This window comes from Danio aesculapii, chromosome 22 (assembly GCF_903798145.1).
Source record: "Danio aesculapii chromosome 22, fDanAes4.1, whole genome shotgun sequence".
Taxonomy (NCBI): domain Eukaryota; kingdom Metazoa; phylum Chordata; class Actinopteri; order Cypriniformes; family Danionidae; genus Danio; species Danio aesculapii.
The window spans coordinates 8,730,999-8,751,542 of record NC_079456.1 but is presented as its reverse complement, the minus strand read 5'-3'; the positions used below and the strand labels follow the sequence as shown (position 1 = coordinate 8,751,542).

Below are 20,544 nucleotides of genomic sequence, written 5' to 3'. Positions count from 1 at the left end.
TAGTTCCAAACCTGTTTGAGTTTCTTTTTCTGTTGAACATCATAGAAGATTAAAGTTTAAAGAAATATGGAGACCTGTATGCGTTGATTTTTCAGAGTATTTATGTGCATATGTCAGTCAATTGTCACAGGTTTTCAGCGTTTCTCAAATATTTTCTTTTTTCTTCAATAGAAGAATTCTAAAAGATTTAGAGCCACTTGAGGGTGGGTGAATATTTGTTTAATTTAGGGTAAACCATTCATTTAGGCAATAACATTTTTTGAGCGAGCTATACCTTTAAAAGAATCTGGCAAGGCACCATACAGTGGCGCACCATAGGCTATAAAAGATACCACCCATAACTTTTACTCGTTCTGACCTTCACTTGTTATGTGACGCCACTGATCGTGTACCTCATCTTAATCCATAGTTATGATCTTCAATTCTACAGCAATATGAAGAAATGGATATTGCTCGTTTCCATCGCGTTGTTTTTAAACGGTGAGTATTGATTTAGGTTCATGAAGGATTCTTTTGGTTTCGATATTACTAAGCAGAAAAACGAAATGTGTCTCAATCGCAAATATTAGATATGCTAAACAGTTACATTTTGCTTAACAAAATATGTAAGCGAAATTTTATAATTTAGAGTTACATTAAACTGGGGACGTTCTCCTTTTCTTCGTCAGCTTTTGGCGTCATGCCAAACGGTGAAAGACAGCGCTTATGTTTCAGCCTCATCGGTTTAGTGTGACATTCAACCAAGTAGGATTAATATCCATGTTGATCCTGGAGCAAAATTCTAATCAGCCAATCATAATTAAAGCATACGTTACCGGTTATGTTAACGTATGCAGTTAGCTAGAGATGCTACCACATAATTGTTATCGAACTATTACCCCCCTCTGATTTTGTGAATAATTTACCGTTAGGTTTGGGTTTAGGGCTAGGGATTAGATATCTCTGTCCATATATGAATTACGTTACATATATATGAATTAACAAAAATGATGTTCCAGGATCAACACACTGTAGATGTATATATTGTATATCTCTATATATTGTTTACAATGGTTCTTTGAATATTGAGTCTGAACTCACATGCAAGTATGACTTGAAAACAACTTTAGCACTATTTATTTGACTGTGAACAATGTTGTACTTTGATGGTCATTGGCTGCTAATATGATTTCACCATTCAGAATTTGCAAAGAATATTTTTGTGAAATATTATTAAAAGTCTGAATGTGTGAATATAAAACCAACTTTCCTCAGTCATTATGGTTCATTCTACGCAAAATCACACCTACCCTCCTGTTGTGCTGGAAAAATCTATTGGGCAAGAGCAGGGGTGTCCAAACTCGGTCCTGGAGGGCCACTGTCCTATAGAATTTAGCTCCAACTCTAATCAAGCACACCTGAACCAGCTAATCAAGGTCTTCCTAGACATACTAGAAACTTTCTGGCAGGTGTGTTGAAGCAAGTTGGAGCTAAACTCAGCAGGACACTGGCCTTCCAGGATTGAGTTTGGACACCCCTGGGCAGGAGTGTTGACAAAAGTTAAATAAGATCTTATTTTAACAGTTATTCGTTGTATTTAGTGTTAAGTATTGATATAATTAATATAATTTATATATTGAATGCAGACCCGATGCTTTATACTGTACACAGACTTTAGTGTTTTTATTTATTTTAGATTTTTTGTCAGTGCTATATATCGTAGGGATTTTGAAACCTTCATCTGTCTTTTCATTATGTTTCAGGTGTGTTTGGAGACATGAAAAAATTATCAGTGAAAGAGGGAGATTCTCTCGCTCTACCTTCTGATGTTACTGAAATACACAGCGTGTTTTTGTTGATGTGGATGTATGGATCTCAGAACACTATTATTGCTAAGATCGATGGGAGATCTCAGACAGTCTCATTATATGATGTTGAGGACGGCAGATTTGAAGACAGATTGAATCTGGACAATCAGACTGGATCTCTGACCATCAGCGACATCCGAACCAAACACTCTGGGGAATATCACCTGAAGATCATCAGCAATGAGACCTCGCTCAGGACATTCAGTGTTACCGTTCATGGTGAGTAGCTCAAAAGGTGATAATTATGTACTTTAAGTATTATAAAGTTTATTTTTTTACTTCACTGTATTATTTTAGAGAAATCATTGTTGAATTAATCAACAATTGCTGCTATTTGAAGCATATAATGTGCTTCTATAATATGTATATGTATATATATATATATATATATATATATATATATATATATATATATATATATATATATATATATATGTATATGTGTATATGTATGTATGTGTGTATATATATATATATATATATATATATATATATATATATATATATATATATATATATATATGTATGTATGTATATATATATGTATGTGTATATATATATGTATATATATATATATATATATATATATATATATATATGTATATATATATATATATATATATATATATATGTATATGTATGTATATATATATATATATATATATATATATATATATATATATATATGTATGTATGTATGTATGTATGTATGTATGTATATATATATATATATATATATATATATATATATATATATATATATATACACATACATATATATATACATACATACATATATATATATATATATATATATACATATATATATATATATATACATATATTTACATATACATATACATATGTATGTAATTTGCATATATTGTCATACATCGGATTGCTATATGGGATTCAGCTGTTTATATAAACTATTTACATATTTGGTTCTTCCAAATAATGCAATACATATCTGACAAGTGTTCCTGTGTGTAGGGCTGCACGATTCTGGCAAAAATGTGAATCACGATTTTTTTTTTTTTTGCTTAAAATCAAGATCACGATTCTGTAAATGTAAAATAAAGGTTAATATGATTAGCCTATTATTATTTTTCATTCTCAAACATATGGTAAAACAGCAATAATAACATTAGGCCTATGTGTAGCTCTAATGTTGCTTAAAATGCTAAATTTTGTATTATGGTGGACTTGAACAGACTTTCAATATGTCCTGTTTGTTATTTCACAGTAAAATGATGACATCAGAATATAACTATTCATAATTTTAAAGTTGATTTATTATGTTTAAGATATGTGCTTGTCATCTGTCATTGACAACATTATTAGACCATTATATTTCCATTATATATAGGCTAGTGTTGTTCTACTGACACAGTAAACATTTATTTTCATGCACAACACTTTGTGTTCGCTATGAAAGAAAAAACATATCAAATGTTTGTCATAATCATAACTCTATAATGAGATATGATCATTTAAATGATGTGTGCAGTGGTTTTACTTTCACTTCCTAGTGCGGCTCATGGCTGCTGTCACTAAGAAAAAACACATATATGCAAACCAAACCTCCCGCACGGCCCTCAAACAATCGCTCTGTGCAACGAACTGAACGTTATTTACAACTTTATTACCTGTTATTCAAAGCATATGCAGGTTGTGTTCACTAAAGTAGGCGTTATTTGCTTGCACGCGTGTTCTCTGCAATAAACAAACAGTGCGTCAGCTCACGTGTGATTTGGCGACCGTTAATACATCATTACTTGAAGACAGAAATTATATTTTGGGTGAATTATACCTTACAAATACAGTATGTGACACTTTTAACGCCATTTGAAGGTGTCAATGTTGCTGTGAAGACTTCTTATCTTCTCTCCTGACCTTGGAAAATATAACTGGGTGAAGCGTAGAAAAAGCTGAATTTGGATCGTGTGTAGGGTCGAATCGAGATTGTGATCTTTTTTCAATTAATTGTGCAGCCCTACCTGTGTGTGTTTTCCAGATGTGATTTTCGCAGGCTTGGTAAACAAGAGAGAAGGAGATTCCGTTACTCTACACACTGGTGTTATTGATGCACAAAAGCATGATCTGTTACAGTGGTCATTTGGACCTACGAATCCAGACACTATTATTGCTAACATGCAGTTAAAGAGTCAGCGAATCACATACAGTTTGGATGACAGATACAGAGAGAGACTACACATGGACCAACAGACAGGATCTCTCAGCATCAAGGACATCAGAAACACAGACGATGGAGTTTATCAACTGCAGATCTCAAATAGTAAAGAGACCTCATACAAGAGTTATAATGTTTTTGTTGGTACGTACTGCATGCTTATTAATATTAAAATAAGCGTTTTATTTAAACATGAACCACTCATGTGATTGACTTGTGTGTCTTCAGTTATTCCAGAACCAGGTCTGTCTGCTGGTTATATAGTGCTGATTTGCCTTTGTGTCCTGCTGTGTGTGGCTGCCGCCCTGTGTGTGATTTACTTCTTGCGCAGACACTCTAAAAGGAAAGGTAATCTTTTTTTTTTTTTTACATCTGAATGGAATATGAAATAAGTGGAATGAATGGAATAAACCTATATACAGTTGAAGTCAGAATTATTAGCCCTCCTGTTTATTTTTTTCCCTCAATTTCTGTTTAAAGGAGAGAAGATTTTTTTTCAACACATTTCTAATCATAATAGTTTTAATAACTCATTTCTAATAACTGATTTATTTTATCTTTGCCATGATGACAGTAAATAATATTTGACTAGATATTTTTCAAGACACTTCTATACTGCTTAAAGTGACATTTAAAGGCTTAACTGGGTTAATTAGGTTAACTAAGCCGGTTAGGGTAATTAGGCAAGTTATTGTATATCGATGATTTGTTCTGTAGACTATCGGGAAAAAAAGCTTAAACGGGCTAATAATTTAAATAGCTTAAAAAAATTTAAAAAAAAAAATTATAAATTTTTTTTAATTAATAACTGCATTTATTCTAGCCGAAATTAAACAAATTAGAATTTTTCCAGAAGAAAAAATATTATCAGACATACTGTGAAAATTTCCTTGCTCTGTTAAACACAATTTGGGAAATATTTAAAAAAGAAAAAATAATTCAAAGCAGGGCTAATAATTCTGACTTCAACTGTATGGGCTCTATTTTGATGATCCATGTGCAGTCCAAAGTGCAGGGCGCAAAAGCATTAAGGGTGTGTCCGAATCCACTTCTGCTATTTTAAAAATCTGCTCTGTGCCGCGGCGCATGGTCTTAACAGGGTTGGGCTTATTCTCTTAATGAGTTATAAAAGTGTTTTGAGAATAAACCAGTCAGAGTCTCATCTCACATTCCCTTTAAGAGTCAGTTGCGTCACGCCATGGCACATTTGCTATTTACATGGTGGACTTTGTAAGTGGAAAAACTGAACCCTTCACTAGAGAGAAAACAGTTAAACAGAGCATCTGCAGCTTGAGAATGAGAGATGAGCTTCCTAATTTTTTACTTTCACTTTCACTCTCGTGGATAGGGAAACATGTTGTAGGCACAGACATCCATTAGCGTATAAATAATAAATTTTGTTTGTTAAGCGCAAAGATTTGTTTTAAAACTATTTCTAAATTCAGTTCTAATTTCCAGCAAACGAATAAATAAACAATAATAACGAAATCAAAAAAATGAGTTATATCCAAATACACATGCTATGCCCCATATGGTCCAAAACCTGACCGGTGGACAAATCTAAGCTTGTTTTTAATAAAACAAATATAAATATGCATATAATAAATAATATTACTACTAATAATGACATTATACAAAAGCAAATTGTCATGCATAAACTAAAAAAAACCCCGAGATAAAGTAGGCACGCAGGCAGTGGTTTTTATATTTATGTACACTATAATTTTTGTAATATTTTAATCCTTTAATTCTTTTTCATTTGTAAAGATATTTGCGTATTGCTGTACATCCTATGTGTATTAAGCAATGTTTAATCAAGGCGCACAACTAACGCGCTCTGCGCTGGACTTTAGACCAGCTTTGATTTGGTCTATTGTGCGGCCTATTATAATTAATCAAAATAGCAACACGCCAGACCAGATGCTTTTTTAGACCAGGACGCCTATGGGCACACAAATGAGCGCAAATGCATTTGCTATTTAAACAGAATGCTGCAAAACGTCAAAACGACCCTTGCGCCAAGCTGAAACTAGCAAACAACAATCACCTCACACCTTTCGCCGAATTGCACCAGGTGTAATAAATCTTAAGAAATCCAGTAAGTTAGTGTAAAAAGCAGTCCTTGTTATAGCCTAGATACAAGAAGTTGTAGAATCTTAAAAACGCATTGTAGAAAGTAACTTAAAATGATTGAATAACAGTTCAGTGTTTCAAATCAGATTCTCACATTATTAAAATGTCAATTGAAAGACCCTTTTTATGTCCCTTAACACTGAATCTACGTGAATGATATAAATACTAGAATGGCCATAGTTTTCATATAAGACTTCATATTTACATTCAAAGCGTCTAATGTGATATTAGAATTGAGCTTTGAATGTCTGTCTTCATATTTTAAGCCTTTACTCGTAATATACACTCTGAAAATAGTATATAAATAAACATTTGAATGAGTTTCTGGAAGGTCTGTAAGCAGGTGAGCGAGTTTTTTTTTTTTTTTTTTCCATCACACTGATTATTAGGACCGCACAATATATTGGTTTAGCATAAATATCACAATGTGTGCATCTTAAATAATCACATCGCAGGATATGCAGTGTTGATTCAGAATCATAGTTGATCAGCAACTGATGGGATTTGAAGAGTCACTGCTAAGTTTAATCATAATAGAGTGAGTTTATCATATGCATGTGTTTTTAAGAGTTTAAAACATTGAGTGTTTTAAAAGTGGGCACAGAACTTATGATGTTTTGATGTGTAACAAGGATTAATTGTATTTTACTATTTATACGATTTATTATATCTACATTTTAAAGCAAAAAATCCACAATTTTACTTCTCCCATTAGCAGATAATTAAAATTAAAGCAATATTTTTACTTCATCTGAGAATTTTTTCTATATTTGTACTAGAAATGAGACAAAGCAAAGTAAAATAATACATTTTTTGTATTGTGATTATTCAATTTCTATACCTGAATACTGTTAGTCTCCCTAGAAAACAGTCAAATAGAGCCATTCAAACCATCTTGTGAAACTGTATTCATATCGCAATATTTATCGCAATATCAGATTTTTCCAATATCATGCAGCCCAACTGAATATGTTGTTTTCAAGGATATGTCTGAAGTAAAGTTATGTTTTCGCTATCTAAAAGTTAAGTTTTTGTTAGCAGGAAGTTGCTAGGGAACAGAGGCGTGCCTAGTTAGGCGAGGAAATAAGTAGTGGACACCGAAATGCATGCAGTCAATTGGGCCTCTATGGTAATTCAAGGAAGAAATAGTTAGAACTCTTTTGTGTTTTGTAATTATAATAAAATGTGTTAGATAGAGGGCGTCAAGGTGGTGCAGTGGGTAGCATGATCGCCTCACAGCAAGAAGGTTGCTGGTTCGAGCCTTGGCTGGGAGCTGCTGCATAAAACATATGCTGGATAAGTTGTGGGCTCGTTCCGCTGTGGCGACCCCAGATTAATAAAGGAACTAAGCCGAAAAGAAAATAAATGAGTGAATGTGTTAGATAGAAATATGCACACAAATTTAGAAAAAAGTCAGGGTATTATAGTCATATGGGTTTTATTTTAACGAAGTTATTCAATTACAAAATTTAAAAATTGCTGCCTAGTGTTACAAAATGCTATTTAGGTAGGTGTCTTATTTGCTGTTGTTAAATTTGAGAATTGGTAAAAATTTGACTTGTTAAAATTGCTAAAAATGTTATATCTTCTTTGTTAACCTGTTTCTGAAACAGAAAAGAAAACGGTGTCAGTGATAGAGGGAAATTCTGCAATGTTGAAAACTGGCCAAAAGGAGATTCAGAGCGAAGATGAAGTGGTCTGGACTTTTGGACCTCAAGATACTGTAATCGCACAAATCCACCAAAAAAACTGTAACATTTCCTATACTTATGATGAGAAATTCAGAGACAAACTACAGCTGGACCAACAGACTGGAGATCTAACTATCAGCGACATCAGGTTGCAAATTTCTGGATATTATCAGCTTAAGATCACCAGCAGCAAGTCGACAAAAACAAAGAGATACAAGGTTATTGTACGAGGTAGGTATCCCTTATATTATTCATCTGTTATGCTACAGCACTCTGGAATGCTTTATTTTGATTGGCTGATGAACTTTCAATGGTGTGCAGTTATTTTCAGATAAACACACAGCTAAAGTAGTTCCGGCAGGTTTTTAGTGCATCACAACGCTGCATGATTTCAGTTATTTTGCAGCTAAAACAGTCAAAAATTACATCAAAACACAACAGAAACAGCTTTGGATGAGATGTGTATGAAACAAATCCCACAAACAGGAGCAGTTTGAGGTGAAATGTCTGAAATGCAATATCTGAACAGTGGATTTAACTATGTGAACCATAGTATAAGTGGGATAATTGACTCTGGTCCACTGAATTATTAGTAAAAAAAACACACTTGAGGTTCTAGTCACTCAACGGACAGTTTTTTTTTTTACTTTGGAGAGTCTTACTGCTTGACCTGCATGATTATAATCATTGTCTTTTGTGTTTTATCAATTTAAGTGGACACATTGAAATTCACGGAAGGGGAGTCTGTTTATCTTCAAACCGGTCTTACCAAACTACTGAGAGAAGATCAAATATTATGGACGTTTGAACCTAAAAATGCTCTAATAGCTAAGATTGATGGAACAGAAGATGAAACGAAACAGACCTCCTACTATCCTGAAAACGAGGCATTTAAAGGCAGACTGCATCTGAATGATAAAACCGGAGATCTCACCATCACAAACACCAAAAGCAGCGACTCTGGAGTCTATGAGCTAAAGATAAAAAGCAGCAATAAAGTTTCGTACAAGAAATTTAACATTCTTGTTTGGCGTGAGTAGCTTCAGAGATTCATGATTTCCCTGATCTTGTTAATGTGCACTCATTCATTTCTTCTGTTTTTCTTGCTGTGGCAGTGAATACACTGAAATATACAGTTGGAGATTCTGTCACCCTGCAAACTGGTGTCACTGAGCTGAGGAATGATGATCGGATACTGTGGAAGTTCAGCGATAAATACACTTTCATCGCTGAGCTCAGCCGAGCCACCAATCACCACAAATTATATGACGGTCCTGATGGGAGATTCAGAGACCGACTGCAGATAAACCCGCGAACTGGAGATCTGACCATCAGAAACATCAGCCGAGCACATTCAGACATTTATATACTGGAAATCACCAGCGGCAAAAACATCACATGCAGGAGATTCATGGTTGTTGCTCATGGTGAGTAATGTGTATTTTTAATTCGGTGCTATACACAGATTGCTAATAGATAAAGACAGGCATACATACTTATTATGGCCACAGTATATTTTTTCCCAACATCTCATTTTAGAATCCAGTCACAAGTGTATGATTCTGAATAGACATATTTACAGTGTAGAGCTACACGATTATTTGGAATTAAATTAAGATCATGATTTAGCAAATGCTCCGATTTTCATGTACATTTTGTCAGAGAAAGACAGCTTTGTGATTTGTAAAGGTGCTTTCACAACTGTGGTTCAATTCATTTGGTCTGGACCAAAGGCAGCTTTGAAGAATTGTTCAGCTTTTTTCCACATTATACTGATTGCTCTGGTCTGAACCTGTTGCAGTCATGTGACATCTACATCACTTGTAATAGCAAAACTTGTAAAGCAAAATAATCTTGTATTTCCTTTAGACACAAGGTTATTTTGTTACCCCATTGTCAGATTATTTTGCTTGTTTTAAGGAAAAACTTAAATTTTGACATAATTTCTTAAAACACGACAATATTCTTCTTGATTTAAGAAATTGTAGATATAAGAAAGAGAAACCATTTTCTTTGCAGTGAATGAAGCATGGATCCTGTTTAAAATGTTTTAATGCTCTGCAAATGTAGGCGAATCGCAAGTCACTTCAGAAATGTGTCCACGAGCTGCCATGGAGTCCTGCTAAAGCACTGTATTGCTTGATATCCTTGTTTGTTCCACTTTTGGTGTGCATACTCGAATGTGAAAGGTGCATTCAAACATACCCAAACAAACCACACATACAGAAAAATGCATGTTCTTCTCGTGTTGGCGTGGGTTTTCCCCGGGTGTTATACTGTAGGTAAATTGAATAAACTAAATTGACCATAGTGTGTGTAAATGAGTGTATGGGTAGGGAAGGGACATATGCTGGATAAGTTGGCAGTTCATTCCGCTGTGGCAACTCCTGATTAATAAAGGGACTAAGCCAGGGGTGTCCAAACTCGGTCCTGGAGGGCCGGTGTCCTGCAGATTTTAGCTCCAACTTGCCTCAACACAACTGCAAGGATGTTTCTAGAAAGTCTAGTAAGAGCTTGATTAGCTAGCTCAGGTGTGTCTGATTGGGGTTGGGACTAAACTTTGCAGGACACCGGCCCTCCAGGACCGAGTTTGGACATGCCTGGACTAAGCTGAAAAGAAAATGAATGAATGAATGAATGAATGAATGAATGAATGAATGGAGGATTTAACCAGGGATGGCTGACGCGAAACTGACATTTCGATACAGCATCGAGATCTCGAACCGCAGATGTTTTGAAACACTGCTTCAAAATGTTTCAAAACACACAGGCCATGTGACTAAAGCGGTTCAAAGAATCGGTAACTTCACACATTTTGTTTTAACCAATGCTAAAACAAAACAAATTACAAGAACAGAGCATTTAAAAACTAACACCTCTAGCTGCCTGGCTTCGAACCCATTATCTTTGCACTTACCACTTCACTAAATCACTTCAAAACCTCAACTCTACAATGTGGTGTATACTTCCTCAATTTGCGTAACTTTCTTTGCTGAAGCTGTTTTAGAACAATACATAAAAAGGACCACTAGGTGTCACTGTGGTCGCTCTGCCCACTACTAGATTTAACTGCTTTTATTGATTCAACGCAGGGCTTAATTTGTGCCAAAACCGGCACCTCTGATCCGGCACCTCATTTTAGCGATCCCCCTCCTCAACCGACCTCCTCCCCCGTCCCCCTGTTCACTTTCACTTTCTTTCGCAACTTCCCAACCCTCTTCACTTTCGTCCGCAACAACCCACCGCCATACACCGCCAAAGCCCCAAAACATACTATTTCTCATCTTGCACGCACGGACCTGCTTGAACAACACTGGAATAAATCACATCCTGTCGGCCGGTCGCATACGGTCTAGTCGCAGAAGTTCAAATATTTTAATGAATCCACAGCTCAAATCAGATTCGAATTTTCCGCATATGGAGATGATCAGAACTCCTCGCAGCTCCTGGACTACTCTCTATTGGAAATGAAAGGTCTGTCGCTTGTCGTTTGTCGTGTGCAGTGGAAAGGAGGTTTAACATGCTGCATCCGTTACCCCCATCTGTTCCGGGACCTCGCAATTCAAAAATTAAGCACTGATTCAACGTAATCAATAATCTAATCACAGAACTATGGAATCATCTCACATTATGACGTTTTCACATGTTTTCAGATGTAGCCATAACACTGAGCTGTGGTTCACTGGGAAACAATGAAGTAGCTGTCGATTGTCCAATTTAAGCTCTCAGTGGAAAACTAAAATGTCTAAGAATAGTGAAAAACTAGATTATTCATCAAATACACACAAATGTATGACGTGTCTGTCTAATTAGTTTATTTAATGACAAGTTGATTGACAGTCCAAAATTAGCCTTGTTTTAGCCAAGTCATCTATGTTAAGATGTCTATTCGACGTTAATCAGACTTCTTTTAAAAACAAAAATGCTTGCTGAGCTACTTGAGATTACAGCTTAACGGTCAAAAAGAGCATGGAAATTGCCTTTGATTAATTGTACAGCCCTAGTGCAGTGTCTAAAATATTATAAGATTGTCCACTTTCAACAGTAGAAACACCAAAATTAAAATCTACGTCTACGGGTGATCCAATGAACAAAACATCACCATTTCTAAACAGATTCTTAGTTTTGATGTTGCCATATTGTGTCCACCTGCTATAACATTCCCATTTTTATCCTTTGTTGTTTGTTAATTGGGACAAAATTAAAGAGAAGACCATATCAGGTGAGGAGGGAGAATCGATCACACTACCATCGGAAACTGAAATGCAAGTCGGCGATCTAATAATGTGGATGTTTGGACCTGAAGACCGCATCATTGCTAAAGGAGAGATGAATGTACCAGATGTCTGTACACAAGATGGCGCTAAAGGAAACATCACTCTGAATCAAAAAGGATCTCTGACCATCACAAACAGTACAACTGAACACTCTGGAGTTTATAAACTACTGGTCATCAGCATACGAGAGACTAAATACAAGAAATTCAGAGTTACAATACATGGTGAGTAACTTACTGATGTTGTTGTTTTTTTTGGACTCTGAAATTAACAGATTAAATTATGCAATTAAATACTTCTGTTGAAGTTTGTAACATTTTCAGTATTATAAAGCTTTAATTTCACAGTTGAGTTCTAAGTTAAGTCACTTTAAGCAAAGTCTGTTCACTTGGTAGCCATATATGCGGGGATTGGCTCATAAATTTTAATGTACACACAGGGTCAGGTATACAGTAAATCCTTTTAAAGTATACTCTGTTGTATAGCATTTGTACACACAGGAGGCTTAATGTATAAACAACACTATAAAGATTCCACATTATAGTGATGTTGCATTCTCTGGAAATGTTATGAGTGCTAACATTTTTATTTTCATGCATTTACACTTGTTTTCACTCGGCTTTACCTACTTTATCGTGATTGGTTCATTGCGGTTCATTGCTGACATCTTAGGCTCGTTTCAGAAAGGAGGTTAAGGGCCTACTCACACTATGCTATGCTCACACTATGCTCACACACCGTGCCCAGGCCCGTTTCCCGGATAATTTGAGAAGTGTGAGTGCTCTGAATTGGGCTCAGGCACGGTTCACTTGGCCGGCCCTGGCCCGGTTGGAAGAGGTGTGCCAAAGCGCGGTTCACTTGGGCTTTGGCACGGTATGCTTGTGTGTGAGTGCTAAACGCACCAAAGCCCAAAACTGAAAGCGAGACGCGACTTTTAAGGAACTGTTTCATATGGATTTATTAATCATTCTGACTGTTCAATGAACGCAAACTATCGTAGATTATTAAAGACGCAAACCCCTCATTGCACGAAAGCTGCGCACCTTCAGCAAACCTCCTAACTCCTGCAGCACAACGACTTTATGATTGTTTATGAGCATCAAAAGTAGCTGATCTGTTCGGCGAAATATTTGACTGCGTGTCACTGCATATCAAACCACTAAAACAATATAACTAAAGAAATCTCCACTGTGCTGAGCGAGAGCACTTACTGAACAGAGCATCAACGATGACGTAAGCATGCCCAGGCCCGAATGTAATGTGTGTGCGGGGCGTCAGGAGAGAAGGGAGGGGGGACAAACGTGCTTTGGCCCGGTTCAAGGCAACTGTACATAGTGTGAGTATGCCCTAAGTGAAAACTCAGAGTATTTTAACACTGAGATGAGAGAAACTTTTAAGTTTTACATTTCAAAATGGCAGGTTTGTTAAACTCGAGAACGCAGGGTAAGTCAAGCCTGTTTCTGAAAGAGAGGTCATTTTAACTAAGAGTCAGTTACTGTGGTAATATACTCTGTGAACCTAACCTGGTCAGGAGCAGGTTTTATTCTCTAAACTCTGAGTTTCTGTCGGTCTCCTCCCCTTTTTTAAAGACAAAGCGGTATTTCTGGCCTTAGCCTTATGTTTCCACCCACCTATTTAATGCTCACTTTGGATGTGCGCATAAAAACGATTGATGGAAACGTCATGATGCACATAACTTTTGAATATACGCATAAAAAACAGACGCATAACTGAGTAGGATAAACTTTTATTCGCCTAAAGATGTGCCTAAACTACGATGGAAACACTTTTACTGAACAAACTCCAGTATGTGCATTAAAAAAGGTTTGTTATAAGAGATGATGATGAAAATGGGTGTGAATAGACAAACCAGCAGGCTGAGCACACTGTAAAACATCTTAAATGTTGCTTTAGTCATTCTAAAACGCCTTAACCGTTTCAGTATTAGGCTTATGTATATTATTAATTACCTCTGGAGCGTGACAAGAGCATCTCTTCTCCGCGTCTCATGGCTTGAAACGCCACTGCGTGTTCATTGTGTGTCAGCATTGTCTTCTGAGGCACAAGTTATTTATTTAATAAAGAAAAGATTGACGCAGCTTCTTCTACCGCAGTAAATTCTGTTTTTACTGTTGATATTTGGCACCAGTTTAATCAGGAAGTGACGATTTTGTTCTCTTTGATTCATTGAATGGAAACATTTATGCGAAATTCCAGTTTTGCACATAAATTTAGTTATTATTTTTGGATGGAAACATAACTATTCCCTACATTCACGTACGAGAATGGCTTGTCCTTTTTTAATAAATAATTAGCTTAAATTCACTGTCCTTCGACAGGGATATCTACTGTAACTAGATTAATGGGATTATTATTCTTTATAAAAACTATTGTTTAGTTCTGCTTACATTCTAAACGTCATATCAACCTCTATCACTTGATCAATAAGAGGCAGACACACACAAGTGCACTAAATCTATTAAAACTGATCAACAACTATAAAAGTGGGAACGTGTGTAAAAATTGTATAAACGTCACACATAACATTACTTATTTTATTATACTTAAATATTGAAATACTTTAAATGTAAAATTCCGCATTAACTTGAGTAGCTGTTTTCCCTCGCCAACTGTCTCTGTTTCCCTGATGTAGTGGTGTTGCTTTTTTAAATATATGGTCATATTTGCTATAACTTTGCATGAGCACATCAAGTTCCGCTGGAGAAAGAAATGCTGATCTCTTTTTTAAGATGTTGCCATAGTCAGTCGTAATATCTACACTCCATTGACGATGTTTTTTTAAAGTCATGGTGTGCTTAACTCTGAGTTGGTCTATTCAAAGTTGATTGACCATAACTCAGATCAGCTATTCTAAAACAGAAAACTCTGAGTTTTTAATCTCTCCGTAAATCAACACAGAGTTCAAGTTTAAACTCAGAGTTGGTTGAACCTACTTACTGAAACAGGCCCCTTGTGGACAAACTAAGTAGTGCAAAAACAATTGAAAGTTCATATGAGAGGTGCTTCAGTGGCTAATTCGTCTCATTGTATTGTATTATTGTATCATTGCAAAATTGTATTATCAAATTTGCACATTTTAGTATGTTTTGCTCGTCCTCCAGTGTTATGTAGGTTAGGGTGGGATTAGGGTGGCATACCTTTCAAAAATAATACATTTTTCTACACATTTAAATTTGTTTTTGCTAATACATAGAATATTTAGAATATACAAGTATAGGCTACTTGGTCTTCATGAGTAGGAGTCCACTGTATTATATCTTAATTTTGCTGTGGGACTGTCTGATGGGATATATTATTAATGTTAGTATACATTCATAATATGCATTTAGTGGTACAGAATTGTGTTCTTTAGCTTTATGCAAAACATTCCGGATGAAATATTGCAAAAATTACATAAACGTTAATGATGGGAAGGAATGCTTGATTTTAATCCTTATCTCTTGCACATTAACACTAAATAAAGCATATAGCTATGACACATCTTTAAATTGTGATTCTTTGTTTTCTTACAGAGAAAAAAGAAAATGCGGTGGTTGAGATGGAGTTGATGCCCTTAATACAATAAAGTCAAAATAGTAATAGTGTTTCATGACACTATTACACCATTACTTACTTTTTCCCAGGGCCATTTATATCGAAGTTGAAATTTAGCCACACCATATTGGTAGTTCGTAAGATCTAGTTTTTATGAGGTGGGTTATTAGCCCAAATTTCAACCACCAATATGGAGGACCAGGGCATATACACATACACATACACATACTGACAATTTAGCTTACACAATTCACGTACAGCACATGTCTTTGGACTGTGGGGGGAAACCGGAGCACCCGGAGGAACGATGCAAACTTCACACGGAAAAGCCAAGTGACCCAGCCAAGGCTCGAACCAGCGACCTTCATGCTGTGAGGCGACTGCGCTACCCACTGCACGACCGCATCACCTTATGGTCTATTCTTTCTATTGTCGCATTTATTTTTGTATTTTTGCGTTCGCATGTGTGTTTCTCTCTCTCTCCCTCTCTTTTCATCTGCACAGGCCCCGCCCTAATTATGCAGATGACGGGCGTTGGGCGGGAGAGCGAGTTGGTTGGCGTGCTGTTTTTGCGTTTGGTGTGATAAAAAAATGATAGCGTTGCTACGTAGTATTTTTGATTGTGTTTATCCGTTTTGGTGTTAGTGTAAATATTGACTTTTGTTAATATTTTTATATTAATATTGTAAATATTGTACTCTGTATATACACAGTAAGAAGCAGCAGGTTTTGGACACCACACTTTTCTTTTGTGTAAATATTTTCTCCTGTTTTTTCTTTATAGTTGGGGAGGTAGGAGTAGTTTTTGTATTTTTATTTCTGTTATTTTTTTGTTAGGTGTATTCAGTTTCAGTTGAGTGTTTAGGTCGAGTGTGCTTTTTGTTTATTATGTTTTCTGTGGGTCCTCTTTAAGGTATTTGGCTTCAGGATGTGGGTTGAAAAAAATAAGTGGGACAAATAAGTGGACCTCACTAGGGTTCATAAAAGTGAGTTTATTTGTCCAGTGTTCTTTTATGTTACGTCCTTGACACTAGACCAGGGTCGTAACATAATGAACATTTGTTTGATATGTGCCCAGTGCCAAGGAATAATTATTGAGGAATTTATTCTCTGCTGGAAAAAAAAATCCCCCAAACTATGACACTTCCATAGTGTCACTTCCATAAAAATATAGTTAAAGACTATGAAGTGCATTTTAGGTACAATCTTATTTTTGTACTAAAAAAAGTAAAAACAAATATACACTATAAATGTATACCTTAACCTAAGTTCTAATTAAATACAATTGTGAAAGTGTACTAAAAACTTTACTACTTCAAATATGTTATGTTTTTTTAAGTATCAATTAATTGCTATAAAAGTAGTTCAAAGTTAGTACACTTTTACATACAGAAGATATCATAAGTATAAATTAAGTTGAATAATACTAGTAGTATATTCATTTGTATAAATAATAGTGTAAATATCAATTAATCACGTCATGTCACAGAGATTACAAACTCTGATCATGACTTGTGTGTGAAGTCCATGAGGACAGACGAGCAGCTTGTGGCTAATGTACAGGTGTATACAGATTGCCTCACTTTAAACCATATTATCACAACACTGACAAACATTCTCAAACTCAAACTGTCTTAAATTCTATCCGATTTAGGTTGAGGTAAAGTTGATTTTATATTCACACATTCAGACATTATCCTTAACATAATTTCAGAAAAGTTATCTTTGCAATTTCTAAATAGTGAAATCATATTACCAGCCAATGACTTTTAAAGTACAACATTGTTCACAGTCAAATAAATAGAGCTAATGTTGTTTTGAGGTCATAATAACATGTGATTTCAGACCGAATATTCAAAGTATCATGGCAAACAATATAGTGAGCACGTCACAAGTTGCCACTGAACGAATGTGCGAATATAAAACAACTTTACCTCAATCTGATTTAGCGTGTTGGTGTCATGAACTATGTGGCTTAATTTGTGGAATTATACATGTTATGTTTTGTCTCTTCTCGTCTCTGTTTTTTTTTTTTTTTTGGGCAGTGTGTGTCCATAATAACATAAGGTAAAAAGTTATTGCATATAATTAATATATTTAAAATATTTGTATGAAAATAAATATATATTAATGTGCATGAAAAGATAGTTTTAATTGTACATAAAGTGCTATTAAATATACATTTTTAAAGTACTGAAATAATACATTAAAAATACATTTTAGATAAGTTCATGGTGTCACAGTTGAGTACAAGGGTAAATTTTAGTACATAACACAAAATTAGGTAGCGAAAATAGAGTACTTTAAGTTATGAAGTGCTTAATATGTCTGTGTAATTTAATTAGCAAATTTATGCTTTATGTATCTTTACATATTATACATATACATGTTTTGTACCCTGTGTATGTGAGCTTACTGTTTAAATGTGTATTTTATACAACGTATCACTTTGAAATGCGCGTGCCTGATCTGATGAGGACAAAAGGATAGGAAGTAATGTGACTTGCATTACTTGATGAGCGTAAGGTATGTTTGATTGCATTTAATGGAATGTTTGTTGTTCAGTGCAGTTGACTAAAATGTAAATGCATGAATTTTGTGTTTGTATGTTAAAACTGTTTTATTGTATGCTAAAACAGAGATATCGTGAGCTACTTCAAGATCTACTAAATAAAGATGATGATGGTCTACATCGCATTGATGTGGTGCATTCAAGCATGCATCAGTCCAGGCTCTCGTATCCAACAGAATACTACACAGCAGATGAAGGTTTGGTCATGGAGTGTGTTTTCAGTCCGAGTTCATAAACTGATTTTAGGCCATGCATTTTTTCCTCCTTTTTAAGTAATAATAAAAATTGTTCACTCAAACCACTGTGATGCACTGTCAAGAGCATGCTGAACCAACAGATGGCGATGTAACCCTGTTTGCAAAAAGCCATGTTGGCCAATTAAAAGCCTGAAAAAAGAGTGTAACAAGCATGTACAGTAGAAGTACATAACCCTAACTGTGAGCCTAAACTTAACAGAAACTCTAAACTTATGCCTTAATTCTGATTGGCTGATTGGATTGTTGCAGGGTCAACATAGATGTTCATTTCACTTGGTAAAATACACTAATCTGTAAATTCCAAGTGTTTATGTGGACAGAGCCTTAAAGGGTGTTAGTTCACCCAAAAGTTCTGCTATTAATTACTCTCCTTCATATCGTCCCAGTGCCCTGAGACCTTAGTTTAACTTCGGACATTTTAAGATATTTGGCCACCACAGTGGCGTAGTGAGTAGCACAATTGCCTCACAGCCTCAGCTAGGTCAGTTGGCATTCCCGTGTTCGCGTGGGTTTCCTCCGGGTGCTCCGGTTTCCCCCACAGTCCAAAGACATGCGGTATAGGCTATAGTTAATTGGCTATAGTGTATGTGTGTGATTGCAAGAGTGTATGGGTGTTTTCCAGTGTTGGGCTGCGGCTGGAAGGGCATCTGCTGTGTAAAACATATGCTGGATAAGTTGGCGACTCGTTCTGCTGTGGCGACCCGGGATTAATAAAGGGACTAAGCCGAAAATAAAATGAATTTTACGATATTTAAGATAAAATCAGAGAGCTTCTTCACCTTTCTTGTACAGCAATGGTCCTGAGCTGCTTCAGTCCAGAAAAGGAACCAAAAATATTGTTTTAAACATTTATTTAAGCCGCAATAATGCTCGAGTTTAAGCATGTGATGTTTGGTTGGATGTTGCTGTGAAAAAGGTGTAATAAAACAAGCGATTGCTCCATATTTTATATTACTGTATAGAGAGGTCAAGTTTTGATCGTCTATAGGTTGCAAACTTCCAGTTCAGAGTTCCCCAAGATTGATCTTTGGAATAAAGCAACACACTAGTTTTTTTGCGCAAGCTTGTACTTCCGTTCCTCTGCATTCATATGCATATGATTGAAAGTCAATGTGACAATAATGTGCAGTGTCATCATGCCTTTGGGTGGATTATGAAAAACAATCAGATCTCATAATCAGTGTTTTGGAGGAAGGGGAAATGAGCTGGAATGAAAAGATCTGAATAAATTTCACAATGGCCAAACTGTAATGGTTTAGCAAAGCGTTCACAGCATCTCTGAACAGATAAGTGGTTTGACAGGACTTAAAAACATTATAAAGTGATTTCTCACCCAAACAAACATCTCCAGGTTGGAGGAAAGTTCTTCCCGCAGATGGAGGAGTTCAAGTATCTTTGGGTTTTGTTTACAAGTGAGGGAGGGATGGAACAGGAGGTTTATAGGTGAATCGGTGCAGCGGCAGCAGTAATGCGGTCGATGTACCGGTCCGTTTTGGTAAAGGAAAAAGCTGACCCGTAAGCCATAGCTCTCGATTTACAGATCAATCTACGTTCCTGCTCTCACCTATGAGATTTGGGTCATGACCGAAAGGATCTTGGATGCAAGCAGCCGAAATGAGTTTCCTTCGCAGGGTGGCAGGGCGCACCCTTATAGATAGGGTGAGGAGCTCTGTCACCCAGGAGTAGCTCGAAGCACAGTTGCTGCTCGTCCACATTAAGAGAAATCAGCTGAGATGGCTCGGGCAGCTGTTTCTTATGCGTCCTGGACGGTGTTCCAGGCATGTCCCACCGGGAAGGAGGCCTTAGGGAAGACCCAGAACACGCTGGAGGGACTATGTCTCTCAACTGGCATGTAAACACCTCAGGATCCCTCCGGAGGAGCTGGAGGAAGTGTCTGAGGAGAGGGAAGCCTGAGGCAGATAAAAATGAATGAATGCTCACCCAAACATGAAACACATGGAGGGTGAATCAATGATGAGCGAATGTTAATTCTTTGGGAAAACCCAGAATCCCTTTAA

General features: G+C 36.0%; 1 protein-coding gene across 1 annotated transcript in view; it reads right to left on the bottom strand.

Annotated features, from left to right (window-relative positions):
- The window catches only part of LOC130216621 (T-lymphocyte surface antigen Ly-9-like), a gene marked incomplete at its 5' end in the record, with an annotated part of 12,846 nt that extends 7,531 nt beyond the window's left edge, over positions 1-5,315 (bottom strand). Inside the window, one exon of the mRNA XM_056448512.1 lies at positions 5,291-5,315. Within this exon, the coding sequence (XP_056304487.1) occupies positions 5,291-5,315 (25 nt within the window). The remainder of the gene's footprint in view (positions 1-5,290) is intronic.
- Between the last annotated feature and the right edge of the window lie 15,229 nt (positions 5,316-20,544).